Here is a 27,544-nt window from a genome sequence, read left to right as displayed (position 1 = left end):
AGGGTTGATGTGTAGGACCCCTGTATGATGTTATGCATGTTTGCCTTGTAAGTTCACAACTTTTACTATACACTTAATTGTTTATGTATGTTCTTATATAAATGACATAAAGATAATACTAAAAGGGAGGGTTGGGGGAAAATATTAGTAGTAATATTTTGACAATGCTCTTTAATCATTAGTTTAAAAAGTTTAACGACAATGTAAGGTGTTGATAGTAGGGTGAGTTATGAGAGTCCTGTAGGATGTTACATATGGTTGTTTTTTAAGTTCACAACTGTTACTCTACATCTATTGTTTATGTATGTTTGTGTGTGGGTAATATATTTCAATAAATTAAAAAAAATTTTTCCTAAGCTAGTCTTTACTAACAGTGCTTAATCTCCATGTGCCATGTGGCTTAAAGTAGCAAACTAAAGGGTCTGTGTGTGGTGACCATGTGGTCATGAACAAGAGGAAATCTGAATTTAAAGGACAGAAAGCAATGGAAAATGGAAGCCAGCCTACAACCTCTGTTTTTCCAGCTGTTTCAATAGTAAAAAATTCTAATAAACCAGATAGTATTTCTTTATAGTCTCATTATTTTTCCCTATGCAAACTGACAATGCAAGGCAGTGTTCATTGCATCAAATGTTCAAATGCAGCGACCTTTTAACTGTTTTAACATATTTCTTGACTCCAGGCTTAGCAAAGTGGCAAATTTTCATAAAGGTGCTGAAAATCTACAGAAACTCAAATCCCTGATTTTTTAAACAAATTTGAATTCCCTATGTGAATACCAAACTACATATTAGCATAGAATTTTTAGAAAATTGCAATTAAATTTAAATCTTAAAGGGTCTCAATAATAAATGCAATCTGTTAATTATGTAGGTAGAAACAATGATGGGCTTTAAAAACCACACAGATGAGAATGCCTAATAAATCTCTTGTTAAACATGAGAACAGTTCCCTCATTTTCTAAAATATCTCTGTGATCTGGAAAAAATCAAGGCGATGATTTAATTTAAGGCAAGACAGAGTTTATCCTAAGGCAATTAATTATGTCAGTTGCTCTCCTTTTAAGAGTTTTCCTCTACAATCTACTCCTAACATCTGACTGAACTTTAGGCAGGTGATATTGGTTCATGAAGAAAATTTGCAGGCACTTCTTAATACTTTTCATATTTTTCTAAAATTTTATTATATCAAAAGAAAAAAAATAGAGAATAGAGTACTGTGAACATAAGATTTGTGTTTAGTTTATTCTCCCATATCCCTTGTACTCAGAAATATTCACATACTATTTTTAGCATAATCACAATATTAATAATTCACAGTACAACACTATTTTAAGTTACTCTAATTTTCAATTTCCCTTAAAAGGTAGATAATTGTCTTTTAAAGGCCTTACAACTATGAACATTGGATTCACTTATGAATCTATAACAACTTGATGCAATTGTAGAAACCTTGAAAATGCTTCAAATTTCAATGTTGATACATATACTCATTTGTTCCAAATCAAATTAAGACTAAAAACTGTCATCTGCCCTTTAGCCCTCATGATTATAGGAAAACTTCCTCATTTCCCTGTCCCCATATGCTGCCATTACGCCTCAGTCATATACCTACTATCAGGAACAGGCGTATCTCAGGTTACCTTTGGTAAAGGGGTCTACTTAAAAAAATAAGATAGTGTAGAAAGGGAAATAGGATGTCATCTTGGCAGCCTCTTAGACCACCCTAATAGTGAACTGGAACCTCATTTGGGATTTATTAGTGGCTCTAATGGTTGGATAGTATCTCTTGTAACCTTCTAGCATATCTCCTGGGTGTTCAGAAATGGCTGTCACAGAATAATTTTTTGTGCCCTGCTCTAATACCTGCCATCCTGCTAACAAGCTAGGCTAAATGCTAGCTTCTCTTCCTTCTACCAGTTCTGTTCTCTGCTTTTCCTTGCATCAAGGCTTCTCCTTGCTCCTGGTTTTACTGTGCTCAGTTTTAAGTATCTGCTTTCTCCTTATGTGCCTCAACTTCTTCATCCTCCACTGATGGTCCTGTCTTGTGTTTCTACAAACCAAGAAAGAAAACCTTAGAGGACTTGTGTGGCTGAGTGGGCAGGGCTTGTAGCCTCTGAGAATGAGATTGGAGGTGGGAGGCAGGGGGTCCCTGGTCCCTCAGCATGGCGCTGTGGACCTAACAAGCCACAGGCACGACCTGACTAATCCACTGGCCCACACTTCTATTCACGCCTGTTCCCTCTAACTTTTGTTTTCATAATTACAAGAAAAATAAAGCTCTAAAATAAACTAGAGCCAGAGGAAATTACTCATTTTTGTTCCCTGGATTGTGGAGTAGTGAATGGAAATAATAAATTTGGGGATTTCTATCAAAATCATAAACCAATAATCAAAATAACATTAAAAACCTACAATATTTTACTTTGTTCTTGTGTACTACGTGGATCTCCAAAGGTAACCTCTTTTGGGGATGGGGAGAGAGGTTTATCAATACAAGGTCTGCTTAGGTAAACTTTAGGCCATAGTATTCAGATTCACCTAAATGTCCAGGTAGCTACGGTCTGCCACCAGGAACATGAGAAAAGAAAAATGAAGGATAAACATAAGTGCACATAGATAGAAAACACTGCTCAAATATGAAGACGAGTGGATAGGAGGAATGAGATTGGGGAAAACAAAAAAGGAGAAAGATAATTAGCAAAGAGTTTGAAGCTCTTTAATTGCAAGATTTGGTACTAGTAGAAACAAAGAACCGAATAGAATTCAGTTCAGGAAGAAGGTTGTATTTAAAGTGTAAAAGTGTAAAGCTCCTGGGAAGTGGATTTGGCTTAACTGATAGAATGTCCTCCTACCATATAAGAGGTCCAGGGTTCAAACCCTGGGCCTCCTGACCCATGTGGTGAGCTGGCCCACGCGCAGTGCTGATGTGCGCAAGGAATGCTGTGTCACATAGGGGTATCCCCCGCGTAGCGGAGCCTCACACGCAAGGAGTGCGCCCCGTAAGGAGAGCTGCCCCATGCAAAAAAAGTACAGCCTGCCCAGGAGTGGCACCACACACACGGAGAGATGACGCAGCAAATGATGCAATGAAAAGAGACACAGATTCCCGGTGCTGCTGACAAGAATGCAAGCAGACACAGAAGAATACACAGCGAATGGACACAGAGAGCAGACAATAGGGGGCGGGGGGGGGGGGGGGGGGGGGAAGAGATAAATAAATAAAAAATAAATCTTAAAAAAAAAAAAGTAAAGCTACTGTGTAACTTTGTTTAGCTATTAATCTGTACATCAGCAGTTTTATAGTTTGTTGTGCAGTAAATTTATTAGCTGAATTTTAAAAGATAGTGTATAACAATGGATCATAAATATATTAAAATGATTACAGGAGGAAACTATCTTTCTAATCTCTTCATGAACTTGAAAAGTATAGTTGATATGCTTTGCTCAAACTCCTGTCAGTTGTCTCAAAGAATAACAAGAAAACATTTACATACAGCTTATGTTGACTATTTCCAGAAGACTTCCTTTTTTTCTAAATAATTTCCTAGATTAAAAAAATAAAAACATATAAACCCAAATACTAATTGTGAAATAATTCTTACTTTAAGATGAGTAAAGTAAGATCTATGTAAAGGAATAACAAAAACAAAAAAATCAAGACATATGTCATAACAATGATATTAACAAAACAAAACTCACTGGGCACACCAGTAGGCACCAGACAATATTTATCATGTCTTGTTATTTGGCAAAATACAGGCAGAACAAATCACAACGTACAGATCACAAGACTTGAGAATTAGACCTCCATAATCACATTATATTGGTTATTAGGATACCAATTTTAGCGCCTCTTTTTAAATAGATCTATATGACAACCCCATGACTGTGGGGTTCAGGCAGGTAACATAAATGTGTAAAGGAAACCAGGATAGAAAGGAACAGCCCTGCTCAGTTCCCATCAGTCCTTGCCAGGTCCTCTGACCTTTCAAGGAATGTGAAAAATAGAGTGTCAATTGAAACTTCCCAATTCTTACATGTTAGCAGCTAATTCATTTTGTTCTTATATTATTGGTAGTTTTTTTTTCTTTTTAATTCATTTTTAATTACTTTGTGAGCCAAGATCACACTATTCTAAGCCAGCCACCTGCCACTCTTCTACTTCTAGATTATTTCTTGATCTATGTAGTCGGTACATTTCTTAAGAGCAGGAAGTATATTTATTTACACAAAATAATAATAATGATGATGATACCCATCATTTAGTATATGTGTACTGTGTGTCATATCTTGCTAAGTATTTTACATATACCACCTGATTTAATATTCATAATGGTATTATCAGGTAGGAATGAGTATTATCCTTATTTCATAGTCAAGGAAATATAACCAAAGGTAGTGAGGGAATTGCCATGAGTCAGATGGTAAGGGTTGGAGCAAGTTTTGAATCCTAGGCAGGCTGCTCTTTGGCCTAACCTAGATTTTATACATTCCCAGAGCCAATAAAGGTTCAGCAAAACAATCAATTATTTTCCTTTCAATGAAGACAAGGCAAAGATATGGGTTGATTGGCCCATTCACTTCTCTTTAGTAAACTGACCACTAAATATATGCAAACAAAGTCATTTTATATAACAAATGAATATATAAAAGATTGGCCTTTGGTGACTAGTTTATTTAATCTACTATATATAAATACTCTGTCACCTTCTGCTCTTTACTTGCTGAGATAATACGGAGACAAAAATGAAGTGTGGAAAATATGCAATTTGTGTGTTCTATAGAATAGAAGATGTTGTATATATTGTCTGAGAGGGCTTTAAAAAAATGGTAAATATTGTACTTTTACAGCCCATTCTGTATAATATGTTAACCAGTTCTGGCTTAATTGGGTGAGGGTAATGAGCAACCATTTTGTCTGCTGAAGGATTACTAGAGGTTAGCATCTAAGGGATCAACTCCAGAAATGAACTGGGAACCTGAAGATTTTAACGTAGCTAAGCAATTTTTCCAACTGTCAGTTTTTGGGTTGTATCAAATAATGCTTCAAAACAAATAAATGATTTGTGAAATATTCTATCAAAAATAAAATTACCCTTGACTACATGACCCTAAGATTTACTAATATGAATATTTTAGTATTGTATAGGAGTAATTTTCATTTTGCAAATCATTGTTTTCTTTTCTTTGTACCATTCAAGGAAGTACCACAGTTGTGCGATTTGCATTTTGACACACAAGGAGTTGTATTCTTAAAGTCTGCTAAGCCAGATACTGGCATTTTACTCCTGGAAATATCTTAAGCAATTCTTACTTCTCTCTTCCTTATTTATTTTACTTTGTCTATTGATTCTCTAGAAATACCAAGTCATAGATATTAGGAGTATACTAAATCTAACCATTTTCTTTAAAGGGAAAAATAAGTCTTTTTCCAATAAAAAACAATCAATAAAGTTATCAGTGGGAGCTGAGAAATAATTACATCTTAGTTTTCTGTGACTGCAAACCTAAAAATACACAATACCCTAGAAAATCATTTGCTGTTTTATTTAATAAGACAGTTGTCTGATCTTCTTTTCCCTCTTAAACTTTGGCCAGTGAGCAAAATATGTTTTTTCAATTTTGTTCACATTAGGTACAGTGTTATAAGGTGTTAAATTTACCCCTTCTGCCAAAAAAAGATTATTTTTCTCTAAATGAAAACATTATATTGGTAGAATCAAACATATACCATAAAGCTCTTGAAAAGGGACAACTCGAGTTTTTAATTCATGTTGCTTTAAGAACAAGTAAAATTATTACTTCCTTTACAGCCAGTACTGACATTTTCAAAGACCTCAAATATTCAATTTGTGTTACACTTTATTATTGATCTGCTCATAATACTGCTTCTTTTATTTCTACCTCATAGCTCCTACACATAGCTGTTTTACAAAAATTTTTCAATTTAGAGCAAGTAGTTAGGTTTCATTAGGCAATGAAAGTATCTGGATGTATAGCTATTAAAGAAATGTTAACCTCTCTTTGAACTGTAAGAAAATTATTTTCCAGAATTAGCAAAAACAGTAAAATTTTGTAGTTAAAAACTATAAATTTCTATGTTCCAAACAAATTTTTCATCCATGTATTCAAGATTAACATGGGGGAAACGGACTTTGGCCCAGTGGTTAGGGCGTCCGTCTACCATATGGGAGGCCCGCGGTTCAAACCCCGGGCCTCCTTGACCCGTGTGGAGCTGGCCATGCGCAGCGCTGATGCGCGCAAGGAGTGCCGTGCCATGCAAGGGTGTCCCCCGCGTGGGGGAGCCCCACGCGCAAGGAGTGCGCCCGTGAGGAAAGCCGCCCAGCGTGAAAAGAAAGAGCAGCCTGCCCAGGAATGGCGCCGCCCACACTTCCCATGCCGCTGACGACAACAGAAGCGGACAAAGAAACAAGACGCAGCAAACAGACACCAAGAACAGACAACCAGGGGAGGGGGGGAATTAAATAAATAAATAAAATCTTTAAAAAAAAAAAAAAAAAAAAAAAGATTAACATGGTTGATTCCTCTAATATCATAAAACATGTAATCATGACAGTATAACATTACATCAAAATTATATATAATGATTTGTAACTTTTTTTTTAGGAGGTACTAGAGATTGAACCCAGGACCTCATCTGTGGGAAACAAGTGCTCAAGCACTTGAGCTACACCTGCTCCTCGATTTGTAACTTTTTTTAAAAAGATGTTATCAATTTATTTTATTTTTTTATCAAAAGTTGCAATTATACTCTTTTCTTTATTTAAAAATTTCTCTTCTTCCCCGCCCCCCCGCCATTGTCTGCTCTTTGTGTCCATTCGCTGCATGTTCTTCTGTGTCCACTTGCATTCTTTGTCAAGTGGCACCAGAATTCTGTGTCTCTTTTGTTGCGTCATCTTGTTGCATCAGCTCTCCGTGCATGAGGCACCACTCCTGGGAGGGCGGCACTTTTCTTGCACAGGGCAGCTCTCCTTGCAGGGTGCACTCCTTGTGCATAGGGCTCCCCTCTGTGGGGGACACACCTGCGTGGCATGGCACTCCTTGCGCACATCAGCACTGTGCATGGGCCAGCTCACCACACGGGTTAGGAGGCCCTGGATTTGAGCCATGGATTTCCCATATGGTAGGTGGATGCTCTATTAATTGAGCCAAATCCACTTGCCGATTTGTAACTTTTAATAGCAGAGGTCATCCTATTCCCATCTACATTCCTCAGGTTTAGTGAAGCTTCCAGTATTCCTCAATGAAATCCTGGGCCTATTTTCTAGAGGTTCTTATGCACTGCTTACTAAAGTGCAGTGTCTACCAAAGTAGGAGAAGTCAGAGGCATTGGTCTGTAGCTTTCCTGTCTTTGTGAAAATTTCAGGATTAGAATGCAAAGGACAGAAATCCAAGTCAAAAGAATTTACTAAGAAGGAGGTTAAGTGCATATTAAGAAAGGTCTCTATGAATTATTGGTACCATTGAACCAATGATCCTGGAACAGAGCACTACAACAGTGTTTGAGCCACCATTTTGTTCTTTCTTATCTATCTCTGTCCCCCATCTACTTCCTTCCAATTTCTATTGCAGATACGACACATTCATTCTTTAACTTCCAAATACTTATTAAACATCTACTATGTATAATACATTACTAAAGGGTCTTGCAAAACTATGACATATAAAAGGCAACCAAACCCTGTTCCTATTGCTATAGGTGATATATTGCTGCTAAGTGACAGGAAACCAGCTCTGAATGGTTTTCTCTCAGTCTCACTAGTACCTCTACTTCCTTACCATGACCACTACTACAAACTATTTACCTTCTGGAGAGTCTATTATCCCACAATTGGGCCCAAAGCTCATGAAAAATGCAATTGTCCATGATAAAACATCCATTGCAAAAACAATTATTTTATTCCTCTTAGAGCGAGTGTCTGTACTAGGCCTAATGATATAAGCCATATCAAAGCTGGCTTAGGTTGGGAAGAATCTCACTAAGAAGTCACTACATTTCAAAATGTAAAAGAAATAGAAAATAGAACATAATTTTCTAGGTCATGGCTTTGAAATAGATCTTTATATTTCATGCAGAAGTAAGTGAAGGGTGTTTTTGTTCTCTCTTAATATGTTGTCAACCCTCAAGCTGCATTACCACTACATTAACGGTGATTTCTCCGGAACTGAATGTCTCAATTGTTGAGTAAAGTGGCTTAAATTCGATTTTAAGTGATGGCCCTAGCCTGGAAACCGTTTGAACACTACCACTACACTGACTTTCATTGTCAGAAGGAGTTCCCTGGCAATTTCATGTTCTCTAACAGAAACTGTACTTTAGGGATTTGGGGCAGTGGTTTCCAAACCTGGCTGCTGACAGGAATTGCCTGGAGTAATTTCAAAATACTTGTGCCTACATCCCAAACTTAGAGATAATGAGTTAACTAGTCTGAGATATGACCTGGGCATCAGGATTTTTTAATGTGTAGGGAATCACTGTTCTGCAGTCTGGGATTTAAATTTGCCTGTCATTCTAAACATTCTCAGAATTATTGCAGATTTTCCCCCCTAAATTGATGTCTATTTTTTTCTCTTTTGGTCTTGTGGCCTTACAATAGGTAGCACCCTGCTGATGGGCAAGAAAGCCCAGAGAAAGCAGATTCTGACTTCTGAGTATGATGTCCACTTTGGGGCACGACAGAAGACATTTCTAACGACTCTGTTGTTTTTAACCTCTGGTATTTGAAACAGGTTCCCTCATACATTTCTTCCATTATTCCTGAAATATGGCCAAGATTTCTGTATGTGTGTGTGTATGTGGGTACACACATAAAAGAGAGGGCAAGGGCAGAAAACAAAAGAGTAAGAGCGACTGGGAATGGAGAAATGTAGATGACTTTGAGAACAGTTCCCCACCGCTACCTCACTAGAGAAGTTTGGGATTTCAAATGCCTGAATGTTTGGAGTCAGTGGGGCAACTGGGAGTCAACCTTTTGGTCAATTTATCACCCAGGCAATCACTTTGACTCTATATAGGCACTGTTGAAAATTTGGACATAAAAACAAACAAACAAAAACAGCAAAAGTGTTCTGCTCCAGAGTCTTAGAGACTTTAGGTTTAGGTTAAGTGCAATAATCTATTTCCTGGCATTCCAGTTTAACTCCCCTCTTAATTTGGTTTATAACCATGATAAAAACTGCAATTAGTGCTATCAGAATAATTAATGCACACAAGAGGTAGAAAGTCAATATTCTAAGCCAAATTAAGGTTTTTATTTATTTCAAAAATGTCCTCTTCTATGAGCTATTTGTGCCTCTTTTATGGCACATATCAGGGTCTGCCCCATGTAATAGTTAAATTTGTAACTGGTTTATCCTGCTTAACAGAACTGAGGAGGGGATGAATGCCATAACTCTCTTTGTATCTATAATCTACAGATGTAGCCCAAAACATGGCATAAATTAAGGTCTCTAAAATATTTATGTAATTTAATCAGTTCTTTGAATCTTTAATAAACTTTTATAACTGTATGATGTATTAACAGAATCACATTTTAACTAGGGTGGGTGTACAGAAAAGAAAAAAAAAATAGAAAACTGACAGGTATAATGTTCTTTATAAAAGGGTCTAAAAGCTTTTTCTCATATTGATCCATAATTCTCCAATCAACATAACCAGGTTTTCCAGTTTTGACTGTAAGGTGAACATAATTTATATTCTTTAAACTTAAAATGAGTACTTACATACTTTGAAGGATGTCTACGTTACTTACAGAGACCAGCAAAATTATCTTTAGTTATGAAACATCTAATATTTTTCCCAGAAAGCAATAACTGAAAAGGTTTCAAAATTCTGCGTTAGTATCAACTACTTATTGTAAAATTTGGAAATAATAGATAGCTATTTGTTTTAAAGGTAATTTCAAATAAGTACTTATGGCACCAAATTTCATTTCTAATGCACAAATAAGTGACAACACTTAACTCTAGGCCATATATTACTCCCTTCCTGGTACACATTCCATCGGCACCTGAGCTCTGAAGCTTTTGCCATTTCATGAACGATTCCAGGCTAAGCTTGATCACATCAATTTAAAAACAATCTAAAGAGGAGATAAACTGCTACATTAATATATTGTACATATCATTTACAGTTTCTAGTATAATAACCAAAATGTTAGCTATTTGTATAGATAAGTGGCAAATACTTTCAGAAAAGCAGAAAATAGATATAAGATGAAGTAAACAAATGAAGATCATTATAAATGAGCTTATAAAGGCAAGCTGTCAAAAATAAATACATGATAAAAGAGACAAGGATGTTACAGACAATAAGGAGGTAGACAAGCATTTCTCTTCACCTGAAACCACAAGATTTTGTTATTATGAAGCATGGAGATATGTACTTCTTTTATCTTCAATGAAATAGCCTACTGAATGTTCTTTTTCTTCTACCATAAAAAAATTGCATACACCACTGTAGTCAATACAATTAAACGAATAACCAAAGGATATGGTGCTAGAGTACACGTTTCTTTGCTTATCCTTCTTTGATATCAAAATAAAAAATACAACCACATGGAACATATGCATTATCAGTTCCTCTGGGAAAAAAAATTCACATAATTGGATTCTCACACAAAGGTTTTAAAACTCCAGTCATATCAGCAGGTTTTGAGTACTAATGGAAAATGAAATTGATGCAATTATGTAGAACAGTGGCAGGAAGAATGGCTTTTAAGAGAATCAGCTTAAAGAAAAAAATCCCAGATGGATTTGCATTAAAGCTGTCAAAACTCTAAGCTAAAGAGCTGCCCTCTGTGCCAGCTAAACCCCTGCCCGACTCCAGAAAGTAACTTCCTGAAGCCATGCCAAGCCCTTTGCTTGAAAATAACATCTTAATTAGTTTCTTCTAATAAAGTTCAAAATGCTCTTTTGGTGATGATAATACACTCATTGTTTTTTTCCAGCTTAATGTTCTGGTCTCTTGGAATGTTCAGAGTATTACTATTCAGGGAGAGAAAAAGCCCATGAGCCTGAATTTATAAAGCAACAATCTGGCTAGATGAATTAACAAAAGTTGGAAACTTTTGATGCCAGACAGATTACTTCCATAAAGACTGGATCTATTTGAATCCAGATTTGTATGTAATGGCAATGGGACTCCCATCTCACTCCACTGTCATCTTTATTACATAATGAAGTTTAGGTATGAATATAGAACTAGTGTGGTAATGTTTAGAGAATGCTTACAACTCTCATTGGCAAATGACAAATTAAATTATCCAATAATTCTACCTAAATCATAGGATATTTTATGTTATGAGATTCTGCATTTGTTTAAATTATGGCAACTAGCATGTATTTAAGACATTGGGAAAGTTATGAAAAGAGCCCTATAATAGTGCCCACACCATACTTTCAAATTTCTACATACCCAGTCATGTTAACTTTTTTATTTTAAAGTTTTTTAAAATTCATTTTATTAAGTTATTTGTATACATATGGACCTAACTGTAATTCTATAATGAAATTCAATAAAATACGACTTATTTTATACAAGCCAATTTTATAATCATGTTGCTATAATTCATTTATTTCATTAAGCAAGAGGTCCTAAAGCTAAGAATTACATTGCTGTTGGAATTGTGTTTTTACTTGTAATAGTCTCTACTTTATAAATGAAATTACATCAACATATGGCCACCTCTACCTGGCCCAAATAAGCAGTGTCAGTAATACCAGAGTGTTCAACTCCCCTACTTAGTTTCTAATTTTATTAGTGCTGTCTTAAAATCTTCAGATGGGTTGTATTCATTATCAGATTTCAGTAATGAATGAGTGCCAGCTTAGTGTACTTCACACAGTTTATACAAAGTTATGTCTATTCATAAAAAAGAAAAGGGCTTTTCTATTCTATGTGTGTGTGAAATAAGGATTTTTAAGAAAACAGAAGCACATAATTATAGATTGTAGTTCATATGCTATAATTGGAACCCTGCTAAGTCTTAGCAATTGATGCTAACAATAGTAGCACTGGCAACTTGGGTCGCAAGATTCTACTGGCTGTAAAAGAAGTAGGCACAATGAACACATTTAGGTATTTACCTATTCACTTCTGTGATGTTCCTGATACAGCATATGTTATAGATAGATGTTTTCCTTCTAACAGGTTGTCACCCAGAAAATATTTTGTACTCATTATTACTTGCCATAGGTAATGGAAGGGAAACAGGGCTCAAATCTATAACTCGCCAGAAATTTATTGCCCTGTTCCACAGATCACTTGCACTAAACTTTTACTGTAACTAATTGTTACAGTGATATTTTAAGTATTAAAGTATTTAACAAGCTAATCATCCAATTATTTATACTTTATTAGTATAAATGTTTGGTTATTTGTAAATATAAAGAAAACAGATAAACAACATTTAAAATGACATAAAAATAGAAGTTTTTTTCTGAACTTTTAGTTTTTGTTTTATGCATTTACCAGAGAATATACATTTAAGAAATCAAGATGGTATCGAAATATAGATGGAGTTTTTAATGCATAAAATATTTGTATATCTATATATGTTTATAGATATTGCATTTATTTTTATTCAGATACATATTACCTCTCTATAATCCATTCTATCTTTAGAAACTGAAATCTATACTAAATAAATAAGGAGTATTTCATGAAAAAATTTAGCATTAATGCTGTGAGTCCTGTGTATAATTAAGGTTTTCTCTTTGCCAGATCAGCAGTCTGGTCCTCTTCTTAGGGAAATAGAAATTATCTTCTGTAAAACTATATTCCTTTTATGTCCTTTGGTCTATCAGTCCCATAAAGACTAGAGACTTTACATTAGCCATTACATTATGTATTAGCAACCTTAGATTCAAAGTCTGGTTCTTGAACATTTTTTAGAAGAAAGCAGTTTTAGTAAGATAATAATTTAGGAATGAATTAGGTAGACTATTTCACATTTTATTACCAAGTATCTTAAACACTATAAAATGTTAAAGTTGCAAAAAGCAATAATATCTAATACTTTCATTGGTATTACTTCAAACCAGGAGTTAAGATAATTTCCACGTTGGTTTTTCTTCTTAAAGCAATATAAATAGGAGCAGACTAGATCAGTCTATTTAGGAGGTGACTGAGGGGAAAATGGAGCCCTGATGCACACAGAACATCAAATAAAACTCATGACCACAAAAGCGGTAATTTGGGAAAAGTTAGACCAGAAAAGTATGTTCATTAATTTACATGAATTAGAGGTGCGAAAATATAAGAATGTTGGTATTTATGCATTGACTCAATCTTTATAAACAGAACTTGAAGGCATTTCTAATGTGGTGATAAATATATTTACAGTTTGACTTATAATATTCTGTAAATTATTGCTCAAAAATCAGTAGTTAACTAAAAACCTAAGGTACATTAAAGCTACAGTGTAGCCATATACTCTGGGAGAGCAAATAACAAGAAGTAAACTTGTTAAAATTTGCGTGAATAGCCTGGCATTTCTGCAGATTTTATAATATGCATTCCAGAGTGCTTCTGATTTTATACAAGCACTGCTTATAACTAATTTTCCTCATCTTGTAGCATTTCCTTCTTCTAGTCCTGTCTCTGCCACCACCATCCTGCATGTCCTTAGTTAAGACATTTAGCCCCTCTGGCCCTCTGTATCTCCACATATCAACCTACTTCACAGGAATTGTGGAATAAATGAGATAACATATGTGCAAATTCCTTGAAAGTAAAAAGCATTTTTCAGAAGTAACATATTTCTATGAAGTGATCAAAGGCAAGGTCGAAATTATTGTTTCTGAAAAGTATGCTCCTTGGAAAAGTAGAGTGTTCCTGCCATCTTTTATAGCTCAGCACATTGTTTCATGGCTACAGCCATCCTAAAATAGCACATGGCTCAGCACCTAGCTTTGCCTTCTTGCCCTTACTGCCAACTCTTCTCTGTGCTACAAAACATCTCACCTTTCTGTTTCTTGCTTTTAAATTGTTTTCTTTAACGACAGAGTTCCTGACCAATACATAAACGAAAATGCAGAAGGTAAAGGAGTGCTGGAAATTGCCCAAAGCTTGCAGCTCTCTTTCCAGTATTTTTTTTTTTCACAGAAACCAAAATTTTTTCTACCTCACTATATAAAAGACTATTAGGAAATGGAAAAATTGAGGGTCTCTGTGCTATATTTAGTTAGTACTGCAATGGTGTTCATAAAAAACATCTGAGACATTTTATTTTTATTTAAGAGAACGTTTAGGCTATATTGAACTTACAGAGACACATCCCTGATACATATGCACAGTGAGGTGAGGAAGGTAATAATAAATTTTCCTATAGTTATCCTATAGGATAACACATTCACTCAGCCACAAAATGAAACATCACTTATAGCAACAAAATAAACACATTTCTCAGAGAAGTAATCCCCCTCATTCTTGTCTTGATGAATCATAAAGTGAAGGGTGAATTCAGGATAATGTAGAGAATGGATTTTATAGTCTTTATTTCAGGAATGCATGATATTTTAAGGGAAAATTCAAGCTCCTCTGTGCAACATTTAGCATGTTAAAGTGCATTTATAGAATGCTTTGACAAAAATACTGTTTTTTCTTGTAAACTGTGCTTTATATTGATCTTAGAACTAATCATAGTGGCATTTAGAAAAATGACTGACTCTTGAATTTGACTGTTTGTGCTTGAATCTTGCTCCTTTTCAAGTCCTGTGAGTTCAGGCAAATTGCTTACCTTACCTTCTCTGTGCTTTCATTTTATGAGTATGAATATAGTGCCTATATTTATTCTTTTGTGTCTGACTTATTTCATACAATATAATATCCTTGGTATCACTAATAGGAACTAAATATGATGAGTAAACTCAAGGAGGTAAACTCTAGAGTATAAGGCACTAGGAAATAGAATGTGGGTTGAGAATTGGAACCGATGCTTAATATATGAAGAATTTTTAAGACGTTTTATTACAAATGTGCAGAATGAACAGAGTTGATGGTACTACATTATAGTGACTATAACTAACACTGCTGATTTATAAATGTGATTGTGGCTGAAAGGGGATAGTCTGTGGATGTAATAGTTCAATTGAAGGGAAGCTAGAGAAAATATAGGGACTGTACAAGAGTGATTTTGGTGATAGATGAAGAATGTGGTTAATAGTGTAAGAAAATTCTTTTACACAGTGTTAAGAATATGGTAATACTCAGGAAAATTACAAATAATGGAACTTATGGGTGATAGTTAACAGTAATATTGTAATATTTTTGCAGCAATGGCAAAGAACGTATTATATCAATTCTAAGGGACAATAGGGGGATATAAAGGATATGAGATCTTTCCTTTTGGAGTAATGAAAATGTTCTAAAATTGACTGAGGTGATGATGACAACACAACTCAGTGATGAATATGGAGCACTGAGTGTACATTCTGAATGGATTGTACAAAGCATGGGGCTGTGTAACACAGGAAATCCAGTGGTGGAAGACGGACTGAGGTTAACAGGACAAATATGAGCACGTTCTCTCATGAACTATAACAAGTATGTAATACTAATACAGGGTGTTAATAACCAGGTGAGTTGGGGGAACAATTCACCAAATGTAAGATACTGGCTATAGTTACTAGTAATATTCTGATGATGCTCCTTCATAGTTAGTAACAATTGTTTGACAACAATGCAAGGTGTTGATGGTGAGGTGATGTATAGGGGAGCCCTGTATGATGATAAAGTTACAACTTTAACTATAGACTTACTGTTTATATATGTTCATGTATGAATGATAAATTCAATTTAAAAAAACTAAAAAAAGGAAAAAGTGCCTAATTCACAATGCTGTTAGAAAATTAACTGAAATAACATGAACTATTTAGAAAATAATAGTGTCCGGCATAAAGACAATTATTAATGTAAGTAATTTCCATAGTTGGTATAAATAAATTTCCAAAAGCACTTTAGAAATAGAGAAGATAAAACACTAGCGCATACCTATGAAGGATAGAAAAATGCAAATCTTTGGTTTCAGAAATATTTTTTTAAATAAAACTTGACAAAGAAAGTCAACATGACATATACTTTTATCAAGATATAATATGTGAGTGCATTTAAAATAAGCTAGCAAGCATCATTCAAGCAATCTTCATTAATAGCATTCAATCAAAGCATAAATATTGAAAAACACCTGTGGATAATCCAAAGAATACGACAGATTTAGTTTCAAGGAATCATTTTGGTTGAATGACTGGATAAACATGGCATGAAGCACACTCGTAATTTCAGATAGTTGAAGTTTTCATTCTTGCTTGTTTCCAATTGCAGCTACCTTATCCCTTTAGGCATGATTTGACATACCATCATCTTCTGGCAACAGAGTTCTCAGGCTTATTAGACCCTGAGAAAACTTCCCTTGAACAAGAATTACTTTGCCATAATGCATGAAAATTTGGGATTCTATCTTTTTTTCTGGAAGTCTTTCAAAAAGACCCACAGTGTATCATTGTAACATAGTTCTATCCCACTATTTCCCCAGCTTTGAAATAGCTGAAATAAAAACGTCTCCTCCAATCCAAGCCCCTGTTTTATTATGACCATCAGAGTCCCATATCGACATACACATAGAGGTAAAAATAGGCATATGAGACTATATTTCTTTGCAATTTCTTCTCACCTTCTATTTCAATTGTTTTCTATAACAATTTTTAACTTGCTGTTAAATTTAGTGTGACTCTCTCTTAGACTCTGTATCTGTTAGGTAATATCCAACTTACACTTGCATTCATCAGTCCCTTCCTGGCTTCAATGACACTCTCACAAGGGGAAGCGTGTGGATCACTTCTTACTCACACAGCACCCCTCCTTAGGTTTATTAAACGTGCAAGTGTCCTGAAAGAAGACATTAAGTACATTAGCTTGGACCAATGAAAGGGAAATTCAGCTAACTGCAGTAACTCAAGTTATCCTACAAACTAAATATTTCAGAGGATTCAATATAACCAGTGAGCATTCTCCAAGATTAATGGAAGAACTCCAGAACAATTGGCTTATTTTTCTCTCCTGAACAACCACAAGGCAAAGAGTTTTCAACAAATGTGCCTTGTAATGTTAATGCTACCAGAGTTCATGCAGAGGTAATTTATTATTTTCAGTTTATTGTTCAATAACAATTCATCAGATTTTGGGTTTAGTTCACTAATTCACGGGGGCCTTTCATATGTTGTTTAATTAACAAAGATTCTTGTCAATAGAGGCAGATATTAAAAGATAAAAGATGTTTTGTAATTTCATTGTCTTTTCATTTATATACTACCAAGGACCTGGAGACCTTGGTGGCTTTATTATTGAAAATTGGCACTGAAAGAAAGTGAAAAGCAGCACAAAGTGGATAAAGGAAAGAACTGATGACCCTATGCAAGCTTCATCTCTACTATTAAATACCTGTTTCCTGATACAAAACTCACACTGAGACACTTTCATCTTTTTAAACTACTGTCATTCATATGTAATTCTTAATATAAAACTTAATCTGGGCCTGGAAGATTGGCCAATATTATCTAGGGAAATGTATGAAAATAGCAGAAACCTTTATGGAGCATTAATCTTTTAATTGCCCTTTTCCTTTTGAGTTTTAGGAATCCCTGTCCCTGGCTTAAACAGGGTGGGGCAGATTAGTAGTAGGATGTCTCACTGTTCCTGTGAACTCAGGCAAAGAACTGACCCCAGTCACAACAGTCAACTTTCCTGCCATGCAGTTCAACTATCACTGAAGTTGGTTTTGATCCTTTATAGCTTCATAAATGCTTTAAAAGATTTCCATAGGCACCTAGATATTTCATTAAGAGTTTTGAGCCAAACGAAAACTTGTGGTGGAGGCAGGCTGTAGCCTGTTCAGCTAAGTAATAATCAGACTTTTTGAAGCCTATGGGATATTTAGGACAACCTCATTTTATCTTACTTCTTTATCTCACAATATTATTTCCTATACATAAAAACACATGAATACAAATCCATCAGAATTATTATTTTTAATATAGTCTGAAAATTCAGAAGTTTGCACCAGAGAGACAATACCCATATATCTGAATTATCACTTCCTTGGTGTCAAGAAAGAGCTACTGTGTAACACTGGTCAAGTTGACTTCTGGTTTACAGTAGTTATCCAATCCTAAAAAACAACCAATCAATCAAAACAAATGAAAAGTTTTGCTACTTTAGTAAATTAAAAAACAAACATTCTCATTATCTCATATAAAATTAACAAATCCAGCAATTAAACCTCAATTAAAATCTTGAATTTAGGGCCTATTATTTTCTTTGCCCAGAAAATACTCTAAAGAGTAAGTGTTCCTGAATAGACTTCAAATTACTCATACCAGGTATGGTAGGGGGAAAAAAGTGAATATACTATTTAACAGTCTATTTACCATAGAGCTGAACTGCTTGGGAAACTATCCCATAAGCCCCCTCCCTGAGGTTTTGTGGTATCTATTAAATGCCTCCAGAGTGGCAAAATGTTGTCTACAATTTCAAGCCATGCAGTTATGCCATGAAAAAGATAAGAGTAAAACCAAGGAGACCTGGATCTCATTAAGTTCAAGCTCATCTTGGAAATCAGACTTCCCACAACTTAAATCTTTAAAAAATAATGCATTTGGGGTAATAAATACTTTAAAAGTCTAGACATATCTGCACATAAAGATGCCAATTGTATTAAAGAGTAAGACAATATCGCTGACATGCCACCAATCAAGTTCTTATAGAAAGCTGGGTATATAAGAAGCCTCTTCCCTTTAACATTGGAAAACAAGTCTTCTAATCAAAACACATGTAGAATTTTCTGGCAGAAAAACCTGTAAAATTTATGGAGGCCAAATGTCTATTAGGGAAGGAAATACAATGATCGGAATGAGATTTGGGGATTAATTGTGAAGGACTAATATAAAAGTAGAATTCCCAGACATCAAATCTTTATATAATATGTGAAAAATTTAGAGGTGGAGAACAACAACAAACTGACTCCTAATTATGAACTAGGGGATGAATCTAAAGCCTTCTGTGTACAAATGTGGAAAGATACCTGCTACTATGCTGTTTACATTCTAGTGGCAAAAGGAAATGAATATTCATTGCATTTTTCCTGGTATTGGTTAATATGTCAAGTTCACCAGAAAGCACTTAAGAGTGGTTGTGTTGTAGGGGAGACTATATAGGTTGAGATGGTACAGTGATAAGGAATATAAAAACTTATGTTAATTCAACATTTATTAAGCAGCAATAGCAGACTATGTTAAATGGAAGGGAGGTAATTACAGGGAGGTACAAATGAAGATCGTATTTCTAGGATTCTAAAGGAATTTACAAATACTAACTTTAATTAATCTAAGCCTTTGTGTATTATAATAGGATTTGCAATATGTGCCACCACTTTTTAAAATTTATTTATTTAATTCTCAAAACAGCCCCACCTCTTAGCCCCATTTTATAGATGATAAAACACTGGATTAGGGGATTAAGTAATTTACTCAATGTTACACTGACAGAAAGTAGCAGAGAGCCATGATTTAAAACCTATTCTGTTTGACTCAAAATCCATGAATTTTTTAATGGTGTTTATTTTTATCTATTCCCCACTCCACGATATCCCAGGTCCTTCACAAAAAAACTGATCATGAAAGCATTGAAGGAATTTTTTTAAGAAGACTTCCTCAAAGGAGAAGAACTTTATAAAATAAGACTAAATTTATGATTTTTAAATCATAAATAATTTTAGGACAACAAAAAGTCTCAGAGATAATTTAATTCAACTTTGTTTATTCTTCCTTTATCTCATAAAGAAATGGAGGTTCCCAAAATATCTTAGAGTTAATTGGCAAACAATCAAGGATGAAATCCTGGTATTTTGATTTCCAGGTAAACACTTCCCCTTTATTCACACTGCCAACCTAATGTTCATACATTTGCATACACCAAAAATACATGTCTGATTAAATATATTTCCTAACATTTTATGAAAATTTCCTAAGGACTACTGGGCTTCAAGATGAATATTTTCTACTTAATTACTACTAAAATATTGCTGATATGTTTTATAATAGATAAAAGATTAAAATGTTTTATCTCTGTAAGTGATTAAGAAAATTTCAGAACAAGGACTATTGCCAGAAATAATCAGGGATATTTCTATGAAACAGGGATTGCTTCATCAGGAGGCATAATGATCCTAAATACATTGGGTCTTAATAACAGAAATTCAAAAAACATGAATGAAAAACTGATAGAACTAAAAAAATAAATAGACAAATGCATAATTATAGTTGGAGAATTCAACCTTTCCTGTCAGCAACTAATAGAACACGAAGACAGAAAATCAATAAGGATACAGAAAAAGCAACAACAGTGTTAACTAACCAAATCTAACTGGCATAGATAGAACACTATGTAACAAAAGCAGAATACTTATTCTTTTCAATAAGACCATATTCTGTGGCATAAAAGAAGTTTGCATAAGCTTTACAGAACTACAATCGTCCAAAATATGGTTTTTGAAAACCAGATATTATACTAGAAATCAATAACAGGGAAAGAAGGACAATATCCAATGTATTAATAATTTATTAACCCATGGTTAAAAGAAAAAAATAACAGGGGCAGTTAGAAAATATTTTGACACTTAATACACACTTTAGCAAAATCTGTAGGATACTGATAAACCTGAGCTTAGAGGGAATTTTATAGCATAAGGGGTTATATGAGAAGAAAGATCTTACATCAGTGACCTAAGCTTCCACCTTCACAAGTTACAGAAAGAAGAGCAAAGTAAATCCAAAGCAAACAAGAATAAGGTAATACATTTCAGAGCAGAAATCTATGAACTATTACACAGAAAAATGATCGAAAAAGCAATGAAACCAAAAGCTGGTACTTTAAAGTTATCAGTAAAATTTAGGCAGACTAATTAAGAGATAGAGAAGACACGATTTGCCAATATCAGAAATGAAATTTAAAAAAAAAAAACAAAAAAAAATTACAACATCCTACAGATGAAAAGGATAACAAGCAAATATTATGAGCAAATTTATATAAACAATTCAATAATCTTATATTCACAATCTGAAATACTGGATGAGAAAGTGATCTTTCATTTTTGTTTTGTTTTTTAAACATCTATCTCATTTAAAGATACATATCAAATATAGACAATCTCATCAGATGTCTGAAATTTAGACACCCTTTTGAAAGATTACATGCAACTTATATCTTTTATAAAATTATAGAATGATTCCTTATTCTGCAAAAGAATATATGTCAACGTCTCTACTAGATGAAGGCAGAACTTTTATAACAATGTTTTTTTTTCCCTAATATATTACCAAGAAATAGAAGTTTTATCTACAACATATACACAGCCTTGCCTTTCTCATGACTTTTCTAGATTCCACGTATTTTCTAGAAAAAAAAAAACAACAGTGCAAATGTGCTATGAAATGTGAACCATCAATCTATTTGATTTTTCTTCACTTAAGTCACCTTAAACAAAAAGCATTTGCATGATCATTATATTCATTTGAAAAGCTATTTAGCACATAATGAGACTGAAATAAATTACAAAATGTAATATCTCATAGGAATCACAGTTTTCTTAACATGGAAGATTTAGTTAGTACACATGTAACTAATTAATAACATCTGAAGTGCATTTTCCCACAGGACTGATGACCATCTGGGTGACCTTGCACAAGATCAATCGGGAAGGCAAATCTGTAAATCATTGTTTTTCAAATGTTATCACTCCATCATTCCAACACAAGAAGAAGGGCTAGAACTTGGATGGAAGAAGAGAACTCTTGATCCACACACTTTTAATAGATTGTGATTCTTACTTATTGTAAAACAAGACTGAGTAGATTCTTCTAAAGTTCCACTGAGAAAGAGATAAGCAGAGGACCAAGTTACCACGATGGAGATTTCAGGAGAAAAGAGCTGGAGGCAAGGTGATTATGAGAGAATATAAAGATGCAAACAGATACAAAATTAAGAGATGCAAACGACCTCTGCCTGATGCAAAAAAATCACGTGAATTTTTCAGAAGCATCTTCCAACTCCTGATTTTTGGTTGAGAAACAGTTACAGAAATTTTGAAATATGAATTAATGAAAGAAACTTTATATTCATATATATTCTTTCTCTATACTATATATTCATATATATGGCAATCCTTTACAAAGCTCCTATTTTAAGGTCATGACTAAGCCATTTTGGAAGAAACTTCAAAAACTACTCAGTGTAATACTCTGAACAATGATCCTAATCCTAAGAACAATGATAAGAATTTTGGAAGAGATATTTCAAATATACTGTGAAATTTGTTAATAAAATGACTTTTAATTTAATTAATTTAGCGGTTTAAATTTGTACATTTTAACAAACATTTTTGCCCAAGGGACTTTTGCTATATTGCCTTTGACAAATGTATGGTTCAGTTTAGGAGTTTATTTATTTTTTTAGTTAATTCAGAAATTATAGAATTCTTATTAAATTTATTCTTATTAATTTATATCTTCAAAACATTACCAAATTAAGTGATAATCTATTTCCCAGATTATTCCTAATAATAATCTTAGAAAGGCCAAAATAATAGGAATTATAGTACGTTCAAAACAATAGCTTAATTTACCATGCCCTATTCTACATATGGTATAAATTAAGCTTGATATTATTCTGCAAGTATCTGTTATGAATTTGAGAGCATTAAAAATATTAAACATACAATATTTTAAAAGACCTAAGTTCTAGTTACTCTAAAGCATACCATTCACTGTCCTGCAAAGCAAGCAAGTTTGGATCTGAAAGACTGCATTCCTTAATTTGCTTCTGTAAAAGATAAATTGTAATTATCTTTTTAAAAACAGAGTTGACAACCTATCGCAGGTGACACACTTATTCTTAGTATTTATACATAAAGATTGCTTTGGTTTTGATGTAATAGTAAAAAGAGTAGTTTTAGGCACCTAATCTATGAGACCATATATTGGGAGAAATATTGAAAAAGGCGGGGTGGGGGTTTGTTTTGCTCCTGAATCCCTCTTCTCTTTAATTTGATAAGATATTTCACAGTTCTCAAGTTAGGAGGAAAGTGTGAACAGATTGCAAGATGTTTTAGTATCAAGAAAAAAAAATGGGGGTGATTCAAAGGGTCTGCTTTTCCTTTCTTCACATTTTAACTGGATAACTGGGTTTTAGGGACGGCCTGGCTTGGCGGCTCTCACATTAAATTCCAAAGACGACTCCTCCAAAGTGGCCATGATGACCTTGGGGAAAGCACTTGGTGACTTAAAAAGAAAGGGGGGAAAAAAAAGATAGCTATTTGACTGATAAGTGTCAGTCATACTGTTGTCTGAAATTCAAGATAACACAACAGTTTCAGAGACACCCTGCTATCAGAAGGTCTGAGAGTATATTGTTTATCAAATGAAAGTGAAAATATGCCTGGTGACACAGGTTTAAACACAGAGTTGAAAGAAGTAACAAAAATATCAATGACCCTGACTGGCATAATGGCACTCTTCATCCATTTCTTTTTCCATCTGTCCAATTAGTATGGGTTACTTAACTGACCAATATCATTCATCCATAAGTGGTTTGAACTATATTCATTAAAGGCTCATGCATATATTTTACAAGCCACCCCTTAGAGCGCATTACACCCTTTAGATTCATGAAAATGTGAAGTCACACACATTGTCCATAGCTTCTAAGGAAGAGTATTTGTCCTCAACAGCAAATAAAAGCATATTACTTACTATTTTTTAGGTTCAATTAATTACAGAATTTTGCAAACCTTAGGACATCCTTGTGGAAGCAGACGAAACACCATGAGAACAACATATGGAGTGACCAGTTTTGAGGCCAAAGCCTAAAATTCACTTGGAGATATTTTCAGCGATTAAATGCATATAGCTCTATCTAATGCTGAGGAACAGCACATTCCATAATAGGGGTTACTTCTCAACAATTACAGCTGTTGAGAGATCTTTGCGCTCTTCATCCCCTCCCACACACACATACAAATGTATAAGAAACAAGTTAACAACAACAAAAAAAACCCAGCATACACGTCAAGCATTTTCATAAATAATTTCTCAAATGCATTAGAAAGCTTTTATACATTAAACAACACTTTAAAATAACCATGTCAGACAAAAAGCAGCCCAGTAAATATTTTAAAACTCCAACCATACTCAGTAACATTTCACTCTCATTAATTTATTCCTTGTTTTATCTGGATAAGAAAGGGGAAGAAAGAACATTTCAAATAACATTTTTCCAAGGGTATTTATCATCTTTCTTACCATCAAATGTTAAATAAACTCTTGCTCGGGGCTGGGAAGATCCTTTTGCACAGGTAGAATAAATAAATACTCCAATCAATATGTGAATAGCCTGGAATGCCATTTCTTCAGATTTTGTAACTTAACATCCAAGAGAAAATACCTTCAAAAGAGAGACAATAAGTTTGTTATATCCCATTTCCTTTACTAGGACTGCAAAAACAGGAATCTAGAGAGAGCACCTTATTCACATCTGAACTTTTACAGTACATAATGCAAACAGTAGGAGGTGCTGTGACTGCTTCTCAGATGGGAAAATTTGGATTTGGTTCATTTGTGTCTGGAAGTCTTTGCAATGAGAGCAACTGTCTCACTTTTCCATCAAAATAAAGATAATATCAAAACAGAACAAAGCAGCAAGGAAGAATCATTTATTGATTCCCAAAGAAAATGTCAATGTTGTAACCTCATCTTCTCTCTAAAAATCACATTACATTAAAATGACTTGGGAATGGTACCGATATGATTTTGGTTGAAAACTTTTCTCCCACCCACCACCACTTCATAAATATAGTAGTAATAAGGAAATTCCACATGAACATTCATGAATATTCACTCACTTCCATTTGCTCATTTGGATTAATCATCTTTGATGGTGCTTCTACACATAAATCTAGGTGTGCTCAATCCTTGATCACTAAAATCACTCTCCTCAGTTATCTGCTATTTTATATAGATGGCCAAGCAGCTGTTAAATGATTCTGATGAGGTAACCATGGACTTTTGCCAACTTCAAAACAGTGACCTAGTGGTGAGCAATCCAATCAACCATGTAGCCTTCAATGCATATTTTTAATAAATCAACCAGTAACTGGGCTGACAAATTCCGAAAGATAAATCAGAGAGACAAGTATTACTCTTTGAATCTGTAGCTATAAAATTGAGACATGCTAATATGTAATCTCTGAGTACCCAGGAAGATAGGGTAATAATGGGTTATTACAAATTGCAGGAGCTCTAGTGGACAGAATATGCAAAATAAACCCAGGATCTTAAAAGGAATCCCATCATTTTAAGTCTAGCATAATCATACAATAAAATGACATGATACGGCGTAACCCAGAAATTTATTTTTACAGGTTACAGTGATGCTGATCTTCAACATTGTGTGACTTTTAAAATTCAACATTTATCACTAATTTTATTTAATTAACAATGTCACTAAAATTGAAAAAAAAAAAACCTGCACCATTAATACAGAAGAAAAAGAACAATTATGCTGAACTTTTTAACAAAAATTATAAGTTGATTTCCTAGACGTACATATAGAATGCAAGTTAGAAACTAAATCGTATGTTTCTTTTACCACAAGGATGGAGGGAAACCTGAGAGATGTTTGTGTTGGTAATTTTCAAAAGAAACAATTTCTTCCTGCTTCCACAACCTTTTCACCCTGTCATCCCTAAATTAAGTTAGAGGGAAATTGATTTTTATGGGTGATGTTCACTTAATAATTTGCTCCCCGGTTTTGTTGGCTTTTTTAAACCAAAAACAAAAATAAGCTACAAATGTACCCAATCTTTGTCTCTTTATTAAAGCAGGTTGATAATACTTACACATTTTTACATAACCCTATTATTAGTAGCTTATCCCCCATTTATCTTTCCATTAGAGACATAGGACATAATTTGCAAACTGGAGATGAAATGACAGGTCAAATGAAACAATATACAGAGCAATAGCATTTCAATCTATCCTAGTGCGAAACTGAAAGCCAAGTGTCTCACCCATGCCCCCTCCCCTTAAGTGCCTTACAACTTCTTCCCTTTAACTCACTTAGACAAGCTGCTTGTTTTCACTTCTACTGGTCCCAGACTAATAACACGTAAACACGTAGGAAAAAGATCCCTTTCTGACTTCTCTTGAGCAATTCTGCCTTAGAAGGCTTTGTATTCTTCAACTTTAAACTCTCCGCAGGTGTCATAGCCTAGAGAAACAATTCAAGCCAGGCTCTCAGCAAGGAAACACTTCCCTGACAAACCGCATGTGCTCTTAAGAAAATGTCCAGACTTAAACACCGACCTATGGAAAGCCAATTCATAAACCAAAAAGTTATGTTTTGCTAATTTGCAACGCTGAAAAAAATGAATCCAGCTTACCGAAGTTGGAAGAAATCAGCACGGAAAAGTCATCTATTTGCTACCGGTTTGGATTCGAGTGTGTCTTTAATCCTTTTCCCAGAAGACCTTAATTTCTAAAGCGTCCCAGCAGTGAAATTCTTTCTTCCAGGTCCTCTGAGTTTCTTTGTAAAGGAATCCTCAGCGCTGCAGTCCTGTGGCCCCTAAAGCCCTTCTCTGCGCCGCTCAATCAAGCACCTCTGAGTGAATGGAAAGTGGCCCGGCGCTGGGGGTGAGCGCTCGGGTGTCTGATTACAGCGACGCGGCGCGCTGCTCCGGCTGCCCGGGCGCGCCGCCCAGCAGGCTCACATCACCGGCCGAGCAGACCCGGCCGCATCTCCACGGGCGGCGAGGCCCCACCCAGCGCGCGCCCGCGAGAGGGTGGCAAGGAGCCGCGAGGGCGGGCCCCGAGGATGGGCTGCCCTGGAGATGCAGGAATGCACTGTAGCAGGCCGGAGACCAGCTCAACTACTCCGTTCCTTTCGCGGTCTGCAGTGGAGTGAAAAACTTACAGGGTGCGCTCCAAGGTTTTGTTTGTTACCGGCAGTTCTTGGAAGGCATGCAGGCTTGGCTTGGCCATAAATATTAAAGTGCAAAGCAGTTCTTGCCAAAGAAGAATTACCACATCTTTTTAAGGCAAAAAGGATGGGTTTTTAAAAGAGCATGTAGTCTTTTCCTTTTCCTGCAGCGAATTTTCTAAAACCGATTGAGATAAGCCAACGATCTTGCCGCCAAAGTTCATGCTTTTAATGGGTATTGTTTCCTATTGCGTTTCCTTAATATGCTGAAGGGGGAAATTCTGTTGACCTCCCGACATTGGCTCATATCCAGTACCCTTCCCTGCAGGACACTCCCAAAACATAATTACAAGCAGAAATATTTCACAAGTTAGTGGGGGGTGGCTGGCTCTGAGTTTTGCCAACAAATAGAGGTTTATAAATCAGGGACATCTTTCCAGCACTATTTTTTTTTTTTTTTTTCGGTTAAAATTGTTAAACTTGGAAGTTGACTTTG

General features: G+C 34.9%; 1 protein-coding gene across 1 annotated transcript in view; it reads right to left on the bottom strand.

The window, feature by feature from the left end:
* Positions 1-27,292, bottom strand: part of SEMA3C (semaphorin 3C) — a 182,361-nt gene extending 155,069 nt beyond the window's left edge. The window contains exons 1-2 of the mRNA XM_058297107.2: positions 26,513-27,292; positions 24,375-24,516 (exon numbers count right to left, since the gene is read on the bottom strand). Of these exons, the coding sequence (XP_058153090.1) occupies positions 24,375-24,477 (103 nt within the window). The 5' untranslated portion in view covers positions 24,478-24,516; positions 26,513-27,292. The remainder of the gene's footprint in view (positions 1-24,374; positions 24,517-26,512) is intronic.
* Positions 27,293-27,544: the final 252 nt, after the last annotated feature.

This window comes from Dasypus novemcinctus, chromosome 5 (assembly GCF_030445035.2).
Source record: "Dasypus novemcinctus isolate mDasNov1 chromosome 5, mDasNov1.1.hap2, whole genome shotgun sequence".
Classification (NCBI taxonomy): domain Eukaryota; kingdom Metazoa; phylum Chordata; class Mammalia; order Cingulata; family Dasypodidae; genus Dasypus; species Dasypus novemcinctus.
The sequence above is the reverse complement of the archived record's forward strand: the minus strand, read 5'-3'. Positions and strand labels throughout refer to the sequence as shown.